This window comes from Cetorhinus maximus, chromosome 31, assembly GCF_964194155.1.
Source record: "Cetorhinus maximus chromosome 31, sCetMax3.hap1.1, whole genome shotgun sequence".
Classification (NCBI taxonomy): domain Eukaryota; kingdom Metazoa; phylum Chordata; class Chondrichthyes; order Lamniformes; family Cetorhinidae; genus Cetorhinus; species Cetorhinus maximus.
In genome coordinates, this window is record NC_135909.1 from 3,043,401 (window position 1) to 3,063,882 (window position 20,482).

Genomic DNA, 20,482 nt, shown 5'->3' on the forward strand with positions numbered 1-20,482 from the left:
AGCAGGACAAATCCAACTCAGCCAATTACCACCCCATTAGTCTACTCTTGATCATCAGTAAATTAATGGGAGGGGTCATCAACAGTGCTATCGAGCAGCACTTGCTTAGTAATAACCTGACATCCAGTTTGGGTTCCACCAGGGCAACTCAGCTCCGGACTTCATTACAGCCTTGCTTCAAACATGGACAAAAAAGTTGAACTCTAGAGATGAGGTGAGAGTGACTGCCCTTGTCATCAAGGTAGCATTTGACCGAATGCGGCATCAAGGAGCCCTAGCAAAACTGGAGTCAATGGGAATCAGGGGGGAAACTCTCCGCTGGTTGCAGTCATACCTAGCGCAAAGAAAGATGTTGTGGCTTTTGCCGGAGGTCAATCATCTCAGTTCCAGGAGTTCACTGCAGGAGTTCTTCAGGGTAGTGTCCTCGGCCCAACTATCTTCAGCTGCTTCATCAATGACCTTCTGTCCATCATAAGGTCAGAAGTGGGGATGTTCGCTGACAATTGCACAATGTTCAACACCATTCACGACTCCTCAGATACTGAAGCAGCCCATGTCCAAATGCGGCAAGACCTAGACAATATCCAGGCTTGGGCTGACAAGTGGCAAGTAACATTCACGCCACACAAGTGCCAGGCAATGACCATCTCCAACAGGAGAGAATCTAACCATCGCCCCTTGACATTCAATAGCAGTACCATCGCAGAAACCCCACTATCAACATCTTGGGGATTACTATTGACCAGAAACTGAAGTGGACTAGCCCTATAAATATTGTGGCTACAAGAGCAGGTCAGAGACTGGGAATTCTGCCGCGAGTAACTCACCTCCTGACTCCCCAAAGCCTGTCCACCATTTACAAGGCACAACTCAGGAGTGTGATGGAATACTCCCCACTTGCCTGGATGAGTGCAGCTCCCACAACACTGAAGAAACTGAACACCATCCAGGACAAAACAGCCTGTTTGACTGGCACCCCATCGACAAACATTCATTCCCTCCACCTCCGATGCACAGTGGCAGCAGTGTGTACCATCTACACGATGCACTGCAGGAACTCACCAAGGCTCCTTAGGCAGCACCTTTCAAACCCACAACCGCTACCATCTAGAAGGACAACGGCAGCAGATACATGGGAACACCACCACCTGGAAGTTCCCCTCCAAACCACTCACCATCCTGACTTGGAAATATATCACCTTACCTTCACTGTCACTGGATCAAAATACTGGAACTCCGTCCTTAACAGCACTATAGGTGTACCTACACCACAGGAACGGCAGCTCACCATCTGTCATGAAAGTATAAAAATTTTCATAATATTTTTCTGGTTTATTGTGAAGTAGGTTTATGGGGGTAAGTATAATTGGGTCTGTCTGCGTGTAATTTAATTATGTTTTGTAGTCAAGTGGACTTCAAGCTTTAAACCATCAAAAGAAACTGGGAGCTTGACATGCCAATGAGTAAGCATGGATGCTGGTTTAGCATGTAAGGTGTGAAGGGAAATTGCATTTTTTGATAAATGAAGGGAGATTTGGATTTCAAAGATCTCTAAGTCTGGTTAAGACTAGCCAGATAAGCAAGGCTAAGGAACGTGTTTATTTTTCCCAAAGGTTACTGATAATGTTGGCAACATTAAAATTTTTATATTATGAGGAAGATGCAGTTTCAAAGACATATGGAACAATAGAATTTACATATTAAAAAGAGAGAAACACTTTTAAAGGAGAATGAAAGGTTATGTGTGCGAAGACCATGTAAGACCTAACAGGATTGTGTGAAATAGCCTTAATGAAGCTTCCAGCATTTGTGCGTAAGTCATAGAGTCATATAGCACAGAAACAGGCCCTTCTGCACATCGTTTCCATGTTGGCCATCAAGCCCCTATCTATTCTAATCCCATTTTCCAGCACTTGGCCCATAGCCCTATATGCTATGACGTTTCAAGTGCTCATTTAAATGGTTCTTACATGTTGTGAGCGTTCCTGCCTCTACCACCCCCTCAGGCAGTGTGTTCCAGATTCCAACCACCCTCTGGGTGAAAAAGTTTCTCCTCAAATCCCCTCTAAATCCTGCCCCTTACCTTAAATCTATACCCCCTGCTTATTGACACCTCCACTGAGGGAAAACGTTTCCTCCTATCTCACCTATCCATGCCCCTCATAATTTTGTACACCTCTATCAGGTCCCCCCTCAGCCTTCTCTGCTCTAAGGAAAACAACCCTGGCCTATCCAGTCTCTCTTCATAGCTGAAACGCTCCAGCCCAGGCAACATCCTGGTGAATCTCCTCTGCACCCTCTCCAGTGCAATCACATCCTTCCTATAGTGTGGCGGCCAGAACTGCACACGGTACTCCAGCTGTGGCCTAACTAGCGTTTTATGCAGCTCCAACATAACCTCCCTGCTCTTATATTCTATGCCTCGGCTAATAAAGGGAAGCATCCCATTTGCCTTCTTAACCACCTTATCTACCTGTGCTGCTGCCTTCATGGAGCTATAGACATGTAGACCAAGGTCCCTCTGATCCTCTGTACCTCCTCTGCTCCTAGTATTCATTGTGTATTCCCTTGCCGCGTTAGCCATCCCAAAATCCATCATCTCACACTTATCAGGATTAAATTCCATTTGCCACTGCTCTGCCCGTTTTACCAGGCCATCTATATCGTCCTGTAATCTAAGGCTTTCCTCCTCGCTATTTACCACACCACTAATTTTCGTGTCATCTGCAAACATACTGATCATGCCTCCTATGTTCAGGTCTAAATCATTAACGTACACTACAAACAGCAAGGGTCGCAGCACCGATCCCTGCGGTACGCCACATGTCACAGGCTTCCCAGTCGCAAAAACAACCTTCGACCATCACCCTCTGCATCCTGCCACTAAGCCAATTTTGGATCCAGTTTGCCAAATTGCCCTGAGTCACATGGGCTCTTACCTTCTTGACCATTCTCCCAGGCGGGGCCTTGTCTGCCGTCTAACTAAACGGAAATTGGGGAAAATGCCATTTGGAATTCCACTGTGCAGGGTATTGAGTCAACTTGCTGAGTTTATTTTACATCTAAAATTTATTTTGGACCGTTGCCTTAAAGGGAGTGTAACCAGGAGTCAGGTTAATTAGGAATTTTAGGAGTTATTATAATAGTAATTGTAGCCTTATGCATGTGCTTGAAATCTTTTATTTTGTTAATAAACGTTTTAATTTAATCTTTAAAGTCTCTAAAGGGTCTTGGTGTCTGAATTCAGTGCGCACATCTCGTAATAAATACAAATTGCAAAACCGTCGTGATTGCGCGACCAGGTTTCCCTCGAGGATTCGGTCCACCTGGCGCAGCATCATCTGCCAGGTCAAAGCACAATCAGGAGTGGGCAATAGATGCTGTCCAGACCAGAGACGCCCACGTCCCGTAAATGAATGTAAGATCCCCCCCTTCTTCCCTCCCCCTCCTTCCCTCCCCCTCCTTCCCTCTTCAGCGCCAGGTTGTGGAGTGTGCAGCAAGCGAACAATGATGCCCACCTGTCAAACCTCGACTTTTTGGCTGAGGGAGCAAGATGGCGGCACCTCCCAGCGGACAGCTCCTGGAAATAAATGGCGGGAGCTGCGGCCGGCCGCATCACGTGGGGGGAGGGATAGAGGGCGGGGCCACGCCGGCTGAGCGACGTAGGTGCGCGGGTGACGTGATTGCGTAGTGACGCACATCATCAGGCCTTCTCTGCCGCTGGCGTAGTGGCTGTCGGACGCTTGGTGCTTGCTTTGTCTGGACGGGATCAGCTTATATTTTTTTCCCCCCCCTTCCAAAAAAAGAAAATTTCGGTTCATTGCGACCATGTTTTATCATGTGAGCGGTTTTATTCTTTTTAAAGGATGTAGGGCGAGGGAAAGTAAGGCGGTTGACCTTTTTTTAAAAGAAATCGAATTTGCGCTTTGAGAAACGGCGGCCGTGACCGTGTCCCGTGGAGGCGGTGATGTCACTTGAATGACAGGCGTCTCGACCTATCATGGCGGTGATGCCACTTGACAGACGGCTGTGTCGGTCTACCAAGGCGGGGCGGGGCAGAGGGAGGGGACGGTGATGCGACTTGACTGACGGCCGTCTCGACCTACCCAAGCGGCGGTAGGCTGTGATGACCCACTCAGGTGGCGGTGGGCGGGTCTGTAGGGTGATTGGCAGCTATTGAGACCAATGGCAAAGAGAGGGGCGGAGGCGCAAATGGAGCCCCCCAAATTTGTTTAACCTGCGTTAGGGCAAAATCCTGCAGATGCTGGAAATCTGAATTAAAAACATAGACAATGCTGTAAAATGTTACAAAGAGATGTAAAACAGTTAAATCAAGTCAATAGTCCCTTCACTTCTCAATTAGAGGTACATGGAGTCAGGGCGATCAATTCCTGGCCAAAAAGTTATGGGATATTTTGGCACCGGGGTACCTGTGAAAGCTCCAACGTCACAAACTTGGTAAAATCATCATCCCGGCATCAAAGAGGTCGGGAAGACGATTTTGGGGGGGGCAGGGGGTTCTGTGGCTAATTGCATGTGAATAACGCAAGGTTAGGATTAGTCGGGGGGATAGCACTCCGTTGGAAAAATTTACCGTCTCGCGTGACTCTATAAATCTTCCCTGACGCAGGACGCCCGGACCAGTTAAAATCCGGGGCTGTTGGGCACCCTGGGCGGAGTGGACCGCTTTGGCCTGCTCTGCCACTCACCAAGATCTGCCGGTAGGGTGGGGGTGCTGGGAAAGAATAAAAAGGGGGAAGGAAGAATAAAAGGGAAAGGCCTGTCCCGGATTAAAAGGCAAGCGACAAAAGGGTGAAGATGACGCGAGGCAAAGGGAGATGGTAATGGGACAAGTAAACAGACAGAAGTTGGGTATCGAGGAGGCGTGAGTGGCAAAGTGGAATCATCACCCGTGCTTTAAACCTGGAATGGGAGGGTTGTCTTGTGAGGAAAGGTTGGACCGGCTAGGCAGTGGTGGGCAATGATGTCCTCGGGACCTAGCCAGGTGGCGGGCGGTAGGTGGGTCTGTCGCGTGATTGGCAGCTATTGAGACCAATGACAAAGAGAGGGGGAGTTTTGATAATAAGAGGCGACTTGGTTGAAACATATAAGATCCTGAGGGGTCTTGACCGGTGGAGGGGGGATGTGGAAAGGATGTTTCCTCTTGTGGGAGAATCTAGAACTAGGGATCACTGTTTAAAAATAAGGGGTCACCCATTTAAGATAGGGATGAGGAGAAATTTTTTCACTCAAAGGGCTGTGAGTCTTTGGAACTCTCTTCCTCAAAAGGCAGTGGAAGCAGAGCCTTTGAATACTTTTGAGGCAGAGGTAGATAGATTCTTGATTAACAAGGGGGTGGAATGTCATTGGCGGTAGGTGGGAATGTGGAGTTGAGGTTACAATCAGATTTTATTGAATGGTGGAGCAGCCTCAAAGGACCAAGTAGCCTATCCCTGCTCCTATTTCGTATGTACAGCTTTTCAGTGAATCTATCCCAGACCCATGCAAAGCTGGTGGAAGCAACTTCAGTCGTAACATTCAGGAGGGAGTGAAATTTTTTTTCCTCATGTCTCCATGGCTTTTTTTTCCAATTACTTTAAATCTGTGCCCTTGGTTCTTGATCCTGTCTAATCCTGACCAGTTTCTCCCTATCTACTCTGTCCAGACCTTTCATGATTTTGAATGACTCTATCTAATCTCCTCTCAACCTTCTCTTCAAGGAAAACAGCCCCACCTTCACCAATCTATCCATGTAACTGAAGTTCCTCATCCCTGGAACCATTCTCGGGAATCTTTTCTGCACTCTGCCTAACGCCTTCACATCCTTCCTAAAGTGCGGTGCCCAGAACTGGATGCAATACTCCAGCTGAGGCTGAACCGGTGTTTTGTACATGTTTAATATAATCTCTTTGCTCTTGTACTCAATGCCCCTGTTAATAAAGCCTAGGACACTGTATGCTTTATTAACTGCTCTCTCAACCTGCCCTGTCACCTTCAATGACCGATGCACGTATACCCGCAGATCCCCCTGCTCCTTTAGAATTGTATTCCAAATTTATTTAATAACTGAATTTAAATTCGCCATCTGCCATGGTGGGATTTGGCCTTGGGTCTCGGAATCATTAACCCCCAGACCAGTAATATACTATGCTATTGTTACTGATGAATGGGAAAACTGTTTCAGTCACGTGGATTACAGGATAAATATTGGGCTTGACACCCGGAGAACTCTCCTGTTCTTCTTTGAATAGTGGCATGGGACCTTTTTATGTCCGGCTAAGAGGTTTTAATATTTCTGATGCAAGATCATCGACGTGAAACGTTAACTCAGTTTCGCTCTCGACAGATGCTGCTGGACTTGCTGAACATTTCGAGCGTTTCCTGTGTTTAATCGTAAGAGGGTTTAATGCCCCATTAAAGGGAGGGCTCCTCCAACAGTGCAGCACTCCCTCCGCACCCGCACTGGGGGAGCGAACCTAGATTTTGTGTTCCGGGTCTCTGGAGCGCTGACACAGAGTCAATGCTGACAAAACCACCTCCCTTGCTGAATAGATAAGGCAAGAGTGGCTCCCTACCCCACCCTCCCAACACACACACACAGAAAAAACTATCCTGTGTGTGTGTTTGCCAAGCTGTATCCTGGGAGTGGGGATGGACACTGGTTGAGAGCCCTATTGAGCATGGTGAAGGGGAATCCTCAGTTGAGGGAAAGGGAAGACATTTCGGAAACACTGGTGATGATTCTTCTACTGCATTCCTATTTCCGCTCATCTGGACCCATCGCACGTTTCCTGACTTAGCGCAATCTCCTTTTGCCTGGCACCATCATCCCTTGTCATTTAATCTCTCCTGCCTTCTACCCCATCAAAGACCTTCTCCCCACCCTCCCCCACCTCTTAAGTATATTCAATATTGAGATTGATAGACTTTGAGGTACTAAGGGAACGTTTCAACCCTCTGAAATTCCAGTCGTTATAGACAAAAATCATACTCGTCCCATTTTTAAATATCTCTGTTTTCCTCTCGTGCTTTCAGATTTCTTTGGAACACGAGATCCTGCTGCATCCTCGATATTTTGGTCCTAACCTGCTCAACACAGTCAAGCAGAAGCTCTTCACCGAGGTCGAGGGAACCTGCACTGGAAAGTGAGTGACAAACCAACTCCGTTTTAAAATTCATATAGGATCATAAATCTCAAGCCTGCGTATTCAAGTCTACAAAATCGTGGTGTGTTTTATGTCGTGCTTTCCCACCAAGTTGCAACGTCCACAGTTATAATGAAAACTGCCTGTGATTTTTTTTTTCCCCCTTCTTTATTTGTTGGTCCCTTGGAGGATGAGACTGGGGAGTTAATAGAGGGGAACGCAGAAATGGCAGAGACGCCTAATCAATATTTTGCCTCAGTTTTCACGGTGGAGGACAGTAGTACCACCCCAATAGTAACAGGTAGTGCAGAGGGTATAGAGAAGGAGGAACTTAGAACCATCACCATCACTAGAGAAAAAGTACTGAGCAAACTATTGGGATTAAAGGGTGACAAGTCCCTAGGACCTGATGGCCTACATCCCAGAGTCTTAAAGGAAGTGGCAGTGGAGATAGTGGATGCATTGGCTATAATATTCCAAAATTCCCTGGATTCTGGAAAGGTTCCAGTGGATTGGAAAAATGTTAATATAACACCCTTATTCAAAATGGGGGGGAGGCAGAAAGTAGGAAACTATAGACCAGTTAGTTTAATGTCTGTAGTTAGGAAGGAAATTGTTGGAACCCATTATTAAGGAAGTAGTAATGGGACATTTGGAAAGTCAAAATGCAATCCATCAGAGTCAGCATGGTTTTATGAAGAGTAAATCGTGTTTGACTAATTTGCTAGAGTTCTTTGAAGATGTGAGAAGCAAAGTGGATAATGGGGATCCTGTAGATGTAGTATATCTGGACTTCCAGAAGGCCTTTGATAAGGTGCCACACAAAAGATTAATACACAAGATAAGATCACACGGAGTTAGGGGTAATATATTAGCTTGGATAGAGGATTGGCTAACCAACAGAAAGCAGAGAGTCAGGATAAATGGGTCTTTTTCTGGATGGCAAGCTGTAACTAGTGGGGTGTCACAGGGTTTAGTCCTTGGGCCCCAACTATTTACAATCTGTATTAATGACTTGGATTCAGGGGTAGAAGGTACTATAGCTAAATTTGCAGATGACACCAAAATAGGTGGGAAAGTAAGTTGCAATGAAGAAATAAGAAATTTACAAATGGATATGGACAGGTTAGGTGAATGGGCCAAAATTTGGCAGATGAAGTTTAACATGGATAAGTATGAGGTTATCCATTTTGGTCGGAAGAATAAAAAGGCGACTTATTATTTAAATGGAGAGAGAAACTTCAGAATGCTTCAGTGCAGAGGGATCTGGGTGTCCTCGTGCATGAATCGCTGTAAGCTAGTATGCAGGTACAACAGGTAATAAGGAAGGCAAATGGAATTTTGGCATTTATTGCTGAAGGAACAGAGTATAAAAATAGGGAAGTGTTGTTGCAACTGTACAAGGCATTGGTGAGACCGCCCCTGGAGTGCTGTGCACAATTTTGGTCCCCTTACTTGAGGAAGGATTTAGTTGCATTGGAGACGGTTCAGAGGAGGTTCACTAGATTGATTCCAGAGATGCGGGGCTTGTCTTATGAGAAGAGATTGAGCAGGTTAGGCCTATATTTGCTAGAATTTAGAAGGATAAGAGGAGATCTAATTGGAGGTATATAAGATGCTAAAGGGGATAGACAAAGTAGATGTGGAGCGGATGTTTCCCCTTCTGCGGCATTCTAGAACAAGAGGCCATAGTTTTAGGCTAAGGGGTGGTAGATTTAAATCAGAGATGAGGAGGAATTACTTTTCTCAAAGGGTCATGAATCTGTGGAATTCACTACCTCAGAGTGCAGTCGATGCCGGGACACTGAATAACTTTAAGGAGGAGATAGACAGATTTTTAATTAGTAATGGGCTGAAAAGTTATGGGGAGAGGGCGGGAAATTGGAGTTGAGGCTGAAATGAGATCAGCCATGATCGTACTGAATGGCGAGGCAGGCTCGAGGGGCTGAATTGCCTACTCCTGCTCCTAGTTCTTATGTTCTTACGTTCTCCATTCTTGGGACATGGCCATCGCAGGCAAGGCGGACATTTATTGACCATTTGCTTGAGTGTCAGCCATGGCCCAGTGGGTAGCACTCTTGCCTGGTTCAAGCCCAGGGGCTTGAACGCAAAAATAAAACCAAGGCTGACACCCTTCGTTGTGGTACTGTGGCAGCGCTGCACAGTTGGAGGTGCCATCTTTTGGAGGAGTCATCGAACTGAGGCTCCCTTCTCCCTGCTTGGGCCGGTGTCAGAGATCCCACGGCACTCTTTCAAAGAAGAGCTGGTGAGCTATCCCGTGTGCCCTAGTCAGTATTGATCCCTCCATCATCATCCTCATCATCGTCATCATCATTATCACAAAGTCAGATGACCCGGGCCATCCTCACATTGCTTATTGTTTATGGGATCTTGCTGAGCGCACGTTGGTTGCCGCATTTCCTACATTACAACAGTGACTACGCTTCAAAAGTATTTAATTGGCCGGAAAGCGCTTTGAGACGTCCGGCGGTCGTGAAATGTGCTTTTTAATTTCAAGTCCTGATAAAAGAAGGCTGAGGGGATGATCTCATAGAGGGCTTTAAAACTCTGAAAGGTTTTGACAGAGTCGATACGGGGAGAATGTTTCCTCTTGTGGGGAAGAGCATAAACCAGAGGCCATCAATGTAAGATAGTCACCAAGAAATCCGATAGGGAATTCAGGAGAAACTTCTTTCCCCAGCGAGTGGGGAGAACGGGGATCTCGCTACCACCGGCTGCAGCGAATAGTATTTTTTATAAATTTATTCTTTCGTGGGATGTGGGCGTCGCTGGCTAGGCCAGCGTTTGTTGCCCATCCCTAATTGCCCTTGAACTGAGCGCCTTGCTCGGCCATTCCAGGGGGCAGTTAAGAATCAACCACATTGCTGTGGGTCTGCAGTCACATGTAGGCCCAGACCAGATGAGGATGGCAGATTTCCTTCCCTAAAGGGACATTAGTGACCCAGATGGGTTTTTACGACAATCGATGATAGCCTCATTAATGACGACCGTGAAACTAACTTTATATTCATTTTATTAATTGAATTTAAATTCCACAACCTACCATTGGTGGAATTTGAACCCGTGTCCCAGAGCATTGGCCCGGGCCTCTGGATTGCTAGTCCAGTGACATTACTACTACGCCACCATCTTCCTATAGATGCATTTAAAGGGAAACTGGACAACCCCATGAGGGAGGAGGGAGAAGGGAATAGAGGGTTACAATAGTACATTTAGATGAGGAAAGATGGGAGGAGGCTCGAGCGGGACATAAACACCAGCATGGACTGGTTGGGCCAAATGGCCTGTTCCTGTGCCCTATGTTTTATGTCAACCTGGGAAAGTCACTTGTTTTTATTATTCCTAGTTGCCTTTGAGAAGCTGGTGTTGGGGGTGTGGGGTGGGTAGGAGGCACCAAATTCAACCCCTGCAGTCCATGTAAAGGGTGCTTCCCCAGTGCTGCTAGGGAGATCGTTGCAGTATTGCATCCTCCCCGGAGTGTCTGTTCTGGAGCGCCTCAGTCTTGTGTCGTCAGCTCCTCAGTCTGTACTGCAAGGAAATCCCCTATCCTCCAACCGACTCTGACCCTAAGTCACCCTATGTTTTCCTTTCTCGGTAGTATTCAAGCTTGATCGGCACCCCATCCGCCATCTTAACCGTTTTTCCACCTTTTGGGGAGAGGGCAGGCGAGCGGCACCAATCGGAGAGCGCTTTCAAAGAGCTGGCACAGGCACGATGGGCAGAATGGCCTCCTCCTTGGGCTGTACAACTCATCGGGTACAGAGCATTGAGGCAGACCCGACGCAGTTGTCCCTGAGCCACTGGTGAGCTCTACACTGATCTGATGATCGCACTGTCTGCGTTTCAGTTACTGTGTTCTGGTCTGGAGTGTTGTGCGATCTAAGCTGCCACTTTTTTTATATATATGTTGTCTTCGCAGGTATGGTTTTGTGATTGCCGTCACCACCATAGACAACATTGGAGCCGGAGTCATTCAGCCAGGGCGGGGGTTTGTACTCTACCCTGTCAAGTACAAGGCCATAGTCTTCCGGCCGTTTAAAGGGGAGGTGGTCGATGCTGTGGTCACTCAGGTCAACAAGGTAACTAATATCTGGGTGTACTGATTCCCCGGCACAAAATGTGGAATCAATTGAAGTCTTGAGATATTTTTCTCTGTTATTTGCTCTGGGCTTTCTCCTTTGCTCCCGGGAAGTTATATGGCTGGGTGAGAGGGAAGAAAGTGTTTGGCCATGTCGGTCCAGCTATCATGTTGTGGAGCAGGCTTGATGGACAAGCTGGTCTTTTCTTGCCCTTAGTTTAGTATGAAGCCGTTCTTCATTTTTACCCTTAAGAGGGGTATCAGGTGAGCTCGGTGTTGCCAGCAATCCTGCCCCTTAGCCAGAAAGTTCCGAGTTTGATCCCCACACTAAAGATAAAGCTCAGTAGTAGCCAGCAGCTGACAGTGCACTGTAGTCTGTAACGGGACAGAGTCAGTGTTTATTCAGCAGGGTAAGGGTCACTCACTGTGTAACTGTACAGAGTCAGTGTTTATTCAGCAGGGTAAGGGTCACTCACTGTGTAACTGTGCAGAGTCACTGTTTATTCAGGGTAAGGATCACTCACTGTGTAACTGTACAGAGTCACTGTTTATTCAGCAGGGTGAGGATCACTCACTGTGTAACTGTACAGAGTCACTTTATTCAGCAGGGTGAGGATCACTCACTGTGTAACTGTACAGAGTCACTGTTTATTCAGGGTAAGGGTCACTCACTGTGTAACTGTGCAGAGTCACTGTTTATTCAGGGTAAGGATCACTCACTGTGTAACTGTACAGAGTCACTGTTTATTCAGGGTAAGGGTCACTCACTGTGTAACTGTGCAGAGTCACTGTTTATTCAGGGTAAGGATCACTCACTGTGTAACTGTACAGAGTCACTGTTTATTCAGGGTAAGGGTCACTCACTGTGTAACTGTGCAGAGTCACTGTTTATTCAGCAGGGTGAGGATCACTCACTGTGTAACTGTACAGAGTCACTGTTTATTCAGCAGGGTGAGGATCACTCACTGTGTAACTGTACAGAATCCCTGTCTGTTTGATTGTGGGCTTTTCTTATTCCACAGGTTGGACTTTTCACAGAAATCGGGCCCATGTCCTGCTTCATCTCCAGACATGTAAGTTGCAACATTTAAAACAATGTCTCCTCTCATCTAGTGACGGTGCTTTAGTTGCTGTGCAAATCCAGAGAACCTGGATTAAAATACCTTTGTGGTAGTTTGAGAATGCAAATTCAGGTTATTAAAAAGATAATGAAACAATTTGTCCCCCCGCCCAAGGGGTTTTTTAGTGACCATAAGGCTGTCGGATGGTCGCAAAACTGTTCAGTAAGTCCTTTCTTTAAGGAAGGAAACTTGCCTCCATGTGACTCCTGTCCCACACACGTGACTCGCTCTTCAACTAACCTCTGAAGTGGCCTAGCAGACCACCCAGCTGTAGCAAAACCGGCTGCAGCGGTTCAAGAAGGCAGCCCAACATCACCACCTTCTTGGGGGCCGGCAACCAGAGATGAGCACTGTTTATTGGCTAGCGATGCCTGCGTCCAGAGAGTTCATTTATTTGAAGTCAGCCCTGCGGCCTGGGGTGACCAGCAATAGGTTGATCCCGGACATGGAGGGATTTTCTTACAAAGAGAGGTTGAGTAGGCTGTACTCATTGGAGTGTAGAAGAATGAGAGGCGACCTTATCGAAACATATAAGATTCTTAGGGGGCTTGACAGGGTAGCTGCTGAGAGGTTGGGCAGAATTTTACGCACCCACTGGCTGCTGGGATCTACCGGTCCCGCCACAGGTCAATGGACTTCTGGCTGGGGCGTTGCCTCACCCGTGGCAGGTCCAGAAGATCCTGGCCGTTGTTTTCCCTTGTGGGAGAGTCTAGGACCAGAGGGTGTAATCTCAGAATAAGGGGTCGCCCATTTAAAACAGAGATGAGGAGGAATTTCTTCTCTGAGGGTAGCGACTGTGTGGAATTGTTTACCGCAGAGGGCTGTAGAGGCTGGGTCGTTAAGTATATTCAAGGCTGAGATAGACAGATTTTTAATCAGTAAGGGAATCAGGGGTTATGGGGAAAAGACAGGAAAGTGGAGGTGAGGATTATCAGATCAGCCATGATCTCATTGAAGGGCTGAGCAGACTCAATGGGCCGAATGGCCTACTTCTGCTCCTACATCTTATGATCATGGTCCATCAGTGGGGGAAATTCCAGGGGAAACATTTAAAAATAAATAGCGAGGGAGCTGTTGGGTCACCTTTTCAAACCTTCACACATCACTTCCACCTCTTCTGGAGCATAAATGCCAGCACAGAGCTGATGGACTGAATGGCTGTACATTCTGTGTAACCTGTGACACATCCACCTCTATACAAATGACGGGAAGCTGCTGGGTGGACAGGAGATATATATTTCCCCCCCACTTCTCCAGCCCCTACCCCTTTCTGGCGGGGAAAGAGACGTTTATATGAGCATCCAGTTGGGAAATCCATGGGTTCCTGTGTCAGGCAAAGAGAGTTATGACTGTGTCCTGCTGGCGTCGTCAGCCGAAGCTGAAGTACGCAGAAAGCTGCTTGTGTACGGACTCCCGAGGCCTCGTGAGTCAGACCCTTTGAGAGGAGTTAAATTGATGAGCCGGCTGTTAATCTTATACTGTGTTCTCTTTCCTTCCAGTCAATTCCATCCGAAATGGAGTTTGATCCCAATTCCAACCCTCCGTGTTACAAGACCAGTGACGAGGTATGTTCATGTCTGGCGAGGTATGATTCATATTGACAAATGGGTCCCAAGCCAGCCTGCAAAGCACGAAACTAGATGCGATTGCTTTTCTTGATAGTTGGTTTCTTTACAGAAGGTAGCATTACATATGTCTGCCTCCTACCGACTGACCCAGCAGTCTCTCTTTATACTCTGCTGAGTAAACTATGAACAAATTAACTAACTAACAGCCCCTCAAAGAGGTACTGCAACTAAAATAAAATCTACAAGGGAAACTTATCAAATTACCATAATGTTCGCAGGGGCTGATAATGCATTCCAGCCCCTGTGGTGCCCACCGGTCACAGAAGGCCTCAAGCATACCAGCAGACACCGGGTGCCCCCCCTCTCCAGGGACACCAAGACGCGAATGCAGCCGCGAAAGAGGGGCAGACAGTCAGGCCGAATGAGCCCTTCAGCTGCCCGCTGCTTGGACCTGTAAACGGCCATCTTGGCCAGGCCCAGGAGCTGGCTTACAAGGAGGTACTCCATCCTGCCCACATCCAACCTCCCTCAGCACTGTGCGGCCAAAGGTCAGGAGCGTGGGGCTGAAGTGCAAACAAAACTCGAGACAGTCCCTCTTTATACGTGCTCCAAGGGAGCCCCCCTGGAGAAGCGGGTCGAGAAACGAGGCCGAGATAAGCTTGATGGGAAACAACGTGTATTGCGAATGTTCAGGCCAGAATTGTGACTACGTTTTTCCTGGAAGCACATTCCTGATATGCGGAAAGTTGAAACCCCTTCTCGCTCGGTCTCTCCTCCACTACATTTACTATAACGGGATGGGAGATTAGACCCCCCTGTGCAGATGTGCGGACCCCTGATAGATTCCAGGCTTCAAGAGCCTCTGGAATGTGTTGCCCGCTGGTGTGGCGGGAGCTGACTCTGCATCACCTTCGTGGGGGGGAGCTGGACCGGTTCATGACGGGGGCAGGGAATGTGACACCTGGAAGGGAAACGTTTGTCCTACTTTTACTTTCACAAAAGACTCATGATCCTGGACTTGGTTTCGATCACCCGACAGGGGTCAGTGAGAAATATTCCGTTCATTCCCTGTTAGCCCCCAAGGGTTTTTCCTCCTGGTTTCCTACCCTCTCCTAGAAGATTACCGTCTTGACAGCAAGCTGACCAGTCTTTCTCGTACGTCCTGTTCAACATCATACCTGCACCATCACTAAAATCGCCTATTTCCTCCTCCTTAACATTGCTCGACTTCGCCCTGTCTCAGCTCATCTGCTGAAATCCTCATCCCTGCCTTCGTTCAGTCCAGACGCTCCCACATTCTACCCTCCTGTAAACTTGAGGTCATCCTAAACTCTTCATATCTTAACTCGCACCAAGTCCCATTCCCCTATTTCCTGCTGTGCTCGCTGACCTACACTGGTTTCCAGTCAAGCAACCTCTTGATTTTAAAATTCTCATCCTTGTTTACGAATCCCTGCATAGCTTCACTCCTCCTCTCCCTATCTCTGTAATTTCCTCCAGCCCCTACTACCTTCCTTACCTCTGTAACCTCCTCCAGCCCCTACTACCCTCCTTATATCTGTAACCTCCTCCAGCCCCTACAACCCTCCCTATCTCTGTAACCTCCTCCAGCCCCTACAACCCTCCCTATCTCTGTAACCTCCTCCAGCCCCTACAACCCTCCCTATCTCTGTAACCTCCTCCAGCCCCTACAACCCTCCCAGTCTCTGTAATCTCCTCCAGCCCCTACAACCCTCCCAGTCTCTGTAATCTCCTCCAGCCTCTACAACCCTCCCTATCTCTGTAACCTCCTCCATCCCCTACAACCCTCCCTATCTCTGTAACCTCCTCCAACCCCTACAACCCTCCCTATCTCTGTAACCTCCTCCAGCCCCTACAACCCTCCCAGTCTCTGTCATCTCCTCCAGCCCCTGCAACCCTCCCAGTCTCTGTAATCTCCTCCAGCCCCTACAACCCTCCCTATCTCTGTAATCTCCTCCAGCCCCTACAACCCTCCCAGTCTCTGTAATCTCCTCCAGACCCTACAACCCTCCCAGTCTCTGTAATCTCCTCCAGCACCCACAACCCTCTGAGATCTCTGTGCTCCCTCTAATTCTGGCCTCTTGCGCGTCCCCAATGAGAATTGCTCCACCATTGGTGGCTGTGCCTTCAGCTGACTAAACCCCAGACCCTGGAATTCCCTCCCCCACCCTCTCCACCTCACTTTATCCCTTTAGAGTTAAAACCTAACTCTTTGTGGTCATCTGATCTAATATCACACCACGTGCCTTGGTGCCATACATCGTTTTATAATGCTTCTCTGGAGCACCTTGGGTCACTTCATTAGCATTAAAAGTGCTATATAAATAAAAGTTATTGTTGTTAGTCAAGGCTGCCAAGCTCCTAATGTAACCAAGAGCCCCCCCAACTCTGTTGGTTTGTTTCCAGGACATTGTTATCCAACAAGATGATGAAATTCGACTGAAGGTCGTAGGAACCAGAGTAGATAAAAACGACATAGTAAGTACACAGCCCAGTGTTTTGCAAATTATTTTGTAATGGCTGCCCGCGTATTAGGTGACGAGTGACTTCATCTTTAAAAAAATTATTTTTGTTCGTCAATAACTGTGTTGGTAAATGTACTGAGATGCGCGCACACACATGGGCACACGCGCACATGGACACACACACACACACACACACACGGGCACATGCGCGCGCGCACACACGGGCACACATGCACACACGTAGGCGCACACACGGGCACACGCGCACACGAGCACAGACATACACATACGCGCGCACACGGGCACACGCACCAGGTTTGATTTCCCCGTCACCATGAATTAGCCTGTCAGGGACCACGACAATTAGCTTCTGTGCTCCTGGCCTGGGAAGGGGGGGCATCCTCGTCCCACTCCCCATCGCTCTCCAGCAAACTCTGCTGGAAGAGTACGCCATGTGGGACAACATCTGGAGAGTGTGGGGGTGGGAGGGAGATGAGGTTTTTGTTTTTTTACTTTGCGCAGCGTGGTGTTGTGCTCCAGAACACGCTGCCTGAAAGGGGCGGCGGAGGAAGCAGATTCAATGGGAATTTGGTGTGCATTTGAAAAGGTAACTGGTCGCCGGGCTGTGGGGACAGGGTGAGCGGGGGTGGGGCGGGGGTGGGTGCAGTGCTGAGACTAATTGGACAGCTCTCCCAAAGAGTCGGCACAACGCGGTGGGCCGCTTTCTCCACCGTGAGAATCTGTCTTAACAGGGCCCGGCCCAGCTGTGCCTCCCCACACATGGCTGAAGACTGCCGATACTTTTGAAGAAGCTCGCGGGATCCTGGTGCTTGTGGCATGTCAGGGTCACGGCGGAGGGAGTGGGAGGGGACCCTGGCTTCTTACGCGCCCGTTTTTACTTACAGGAGTTGAGTTCAGAGCTCCGATAACCTGTACTCTCTCCTTTTCCCTTCTCTTCCAGTTTGCCATTGGCTCTTTGATGGACGACTACTTGGGTAAGTGTGACTGCTGTGTCTGTCCAATGGGGGCGTACGCCTGTCTTGTTCATTGGGTGTCTTCGCTAGATTGGGTTACGGTGTGTGGGGAGTAATAGTTGAGGCTGAACCCCACAGGCGAGCAGGCATGTACTGCTGTCACCAGGTTCCCATTGTACGAGGGTTAAGTCTGAAATAGGCTCGAGGTCCATAAGGTGGTATCCAGTGCACCGTTAGGTGCAGAGTAGGAGTGGAGCATCGTGTCGATGACTGCAGCCTTAAACTTCAGAACTCAACGAGTTGGGAAAAGCTTACTCAACCCCTCAGTGCTTAACCAGCATTGCTGAGCGAAGACTGGTGCTTGCACGTGAGCACGTAGAGGAATTACCTAACCAGCGACAGCAGCAAGTGTAGTGCCTGAACCTGCAACACCGGCATCAGCCTTGGTGGGGGGTGGAGCTGGATCTGTTATTTTATTCATTGTGGTCTCTAATGATTGAACCTTTTCATCTGTCTTTCCCCCTCTTGCAGGACTTGTGAGCTAAAGTGGCCGGTGACCCTTCAAAGCTGGCGTGGGGGTCAGGGGGAGGGGGGCAGACACCAGCCGAAGATCACCCCTTCCCTCCCTGATGCAATGCCCCCCGTCTCCACCTCTCGAAACCCGTTCGACATCACTGGGCCCCGGGCCTGTGCTTGCGCGGCGAGGATTAAAGCGACGCCCCTGGTTTAAGCAGGGCCGGCGACGGCCTGGTTTGGTGTCACAGGATGCACTTCCGGCAGGAACCTCCTGCCCCTCTGAACGGATCAGCTCCCAAGCTGAGCTCGACACAGCGATCTGGCTCTCCTTTGGCAGCAGGCACACGCCCGTACAGTCTCATTATCCCCACCTCTCCTCCTCTTCCTCCCCCAACACACACACACTCATCTCTCCTTTGACGGTGACTTGGCAGAATGACAAAAAAGACACCTACAATAAAAGCAAAACGCTGCAGATGCTGGAAAGCTGAAGTAAAAGCAGAAAATGCTGGGAAAATCCGGCAGATGTGTGGAGAGAGAAACAGAGCTGACGTTTTAAGCCTGTGTGACTTCTTCAGAGCGAGATATTCTACTGCAGAAGCAGCAACAGCTCTGAAGAAGGGTCGTACGGACTCGAAACGTAAACTCTTGTCTCTCTCTCTCTCTCTCCACAGACGCTGCCAGGCCTGCTGAGTTTTTCCAGCATTTTCTGTCTTTATTAGAAACGACCCCTTGACCGGCCTGATTTACCCCCCTCCCTCCCCCCATTGTGGTTTCACACGCGTTACAGCGACACTCGTTCCGCATCTCGGCGCACAGAACCCCAAGCCAGGAGTGCAAAACCTGCCCTCTGCTTCAGACCCAGCAGCACACGGCAAGGACATTCCAACCACCCCCTCTTCCAGCGCCCCAACGGCAGCATCCAGTCAATCGCCGTTTGCGCCCAGGACCTGTAGAATTTACCGTGGCGAGCGGCAGCCGATTTTTCTGCCTGGCTGCCCAGACCCGCCCCAGTTTCGGCAAGAGTTGTGACTCCTCCTGTTCGTCGGCGCATCCAGGATGTAGGGTGAAGTCTGACGTCATGTTCCTGAATACAGGAGATTTGTGATCCCCCATGTGTGAAAAATATTCCACATCTGTCCTTCCTGTGACTGAATTTTTTTTTTCTTGTTTTGTATATAATCATGTGACAAGATAATCCAATAAAGAAATATCGGTTGAGCCGGAAACCTGTTGTTCTATTTTGGGTTTGAGCACAAGACTTCAGTTCCAAACCAGAGAGTTTCACTTCCTTCTGTGTAAATTTAAGCTCGTTAAAGGCGGTGAAATTTAAACCCCTCGTTTGAAATTTGAAACTGATTAAAATGGTGCAGCCAGGAGTGTAACACTAACTTGTTGATCAATGTGTTGAAAGTAGTACACAGAGGGCATTAAATGCTTGTGGCCTTTTATACAAGAGGTGGGTTCTGAATCTGCACCAGGAGCTCTGCGAGATTCTGTCTCTGTTGACTAAGGAGTGTGTTGTGGCTGTGGCTGTGATCTTCTGAAGAAAACGCAGATTTTTGATTTCAAGATAGTTGACGCTCTTTCAAGTGGTGTGACTGACCCAGCAGCATGTTCAGATTGACTGCTGCTGTGATCTTACCACAACTTTGGGGTAAAATCATCTGTGTTCCAGCACTTTGATGGGGACAGGTCTGTCGCTGTATAATACTGGGGTACAGTACTGGTGGGGATGGGTCTGTCGCTGTATAACACTGGGGTACAGTACAGGTGGAGACAGGTCTGTCACTGTATAACACTGGGGTACAGTGCTGGTGGGGACAGGTCTGTCGCTGTATAACATTGGGGTACAGTACTGGTAGGGACGGGTCTGTCACTGTATAACACTGGGGTACAGTACTGAATACTGGGGACGGGTCTGTCACTGTATAACGGGTACAGTACTGGTGGGGATGGTCTGTCACTGCATAACACTGGGGTACGGTACTGGTGGGACAGGTCTGTCGCTGTATAACACTGGGGTACAGTACTGGTGGGGACAGGTCTGTCGCTGTATAACATTGGGGTACAGTACTGGTGGGGACAGGTCTGTCGCTGTATAACATTGGGGTACAGTACTGGTGGGGATGGGTCTGTCCCTGTATAACACTGGGGTACAGTACTGGTAGGGACAGGTCTGTCACTGTATAATACTGGGGTACAGTACTGGTGGGGGCGGGTCTGTCACTGTATAACACGGGTACAGTACTGGTGGGGATGGTCTGTCACTGTATAACACGGGTACAGTACTGGTGGGGATGGGTCTGTCACACTATAACACTGGGGTACAGTGCTGGTGGGGACAGGTCTGTCGCTGTATAACATTGGGGTACAGTACTGGTGGGGACAGGTCTGTCACTGTATAACACTGGGGTACAGTACTGGTGGGGATGGGTCTGTCACACTATAACACGGGTACAGTACTGGTGGGGACAGGTCTGTCACTATAACACGGGTACAGTACTGGTGGGGACAGGTCTGTCGCTGTATAACATTGGGGTACAGTACTGGTGGGGACAGGTCTGTCACTG

At 48.6% G+C, this 20,482-nt stretch overlaps 1 protein-coding gene across 2 annotated transcripts; it reads left to right on the top strand.

Moving 5' to 3' along the window:
• The first annotated feature begins 3,702 nt into the window (after positions 1–3,702).
• polr2g (RNA polymerase II subunit G) lies at positions 3,703–19,135 on the top strand. 2 transcript variants are annotated; one of them, XM_078532683.1, is made up of 8 exons: positions 3,703–3,840; positions 7,036–7,145; positions 11,086–11,245; positions 12,267–12,317; positions 13,865–13,930; positions 16,361–16,432; positions 17,381–17,414; positions 17,925–19,135. In XM_078532683.1, the coding sequence occupies exons 1-8, from the start codon at positions 3,829–3,831 to the stop codon at positions 17,936–17,938; spliced, it is 519 nt and encodes a 172-aa protein (XP_078388809.1). In that variant the 5' UTR covers positions 3,703–3,828; the 3' UTR covers positions 17,939–19,135. The 2 variants fall into 2 exon arrangements, with proteins under 2 accessions (XP_078388809.1, XP_078388808.1); XM_078532682.1 differs by lacking the exon at positions 17,925–19,135 and having other exon boundaries at positions 17,381–17,529.
• The last annotated feature ends 1,347 nt before the right edge of the window (positions 19,136–20,482 follow it).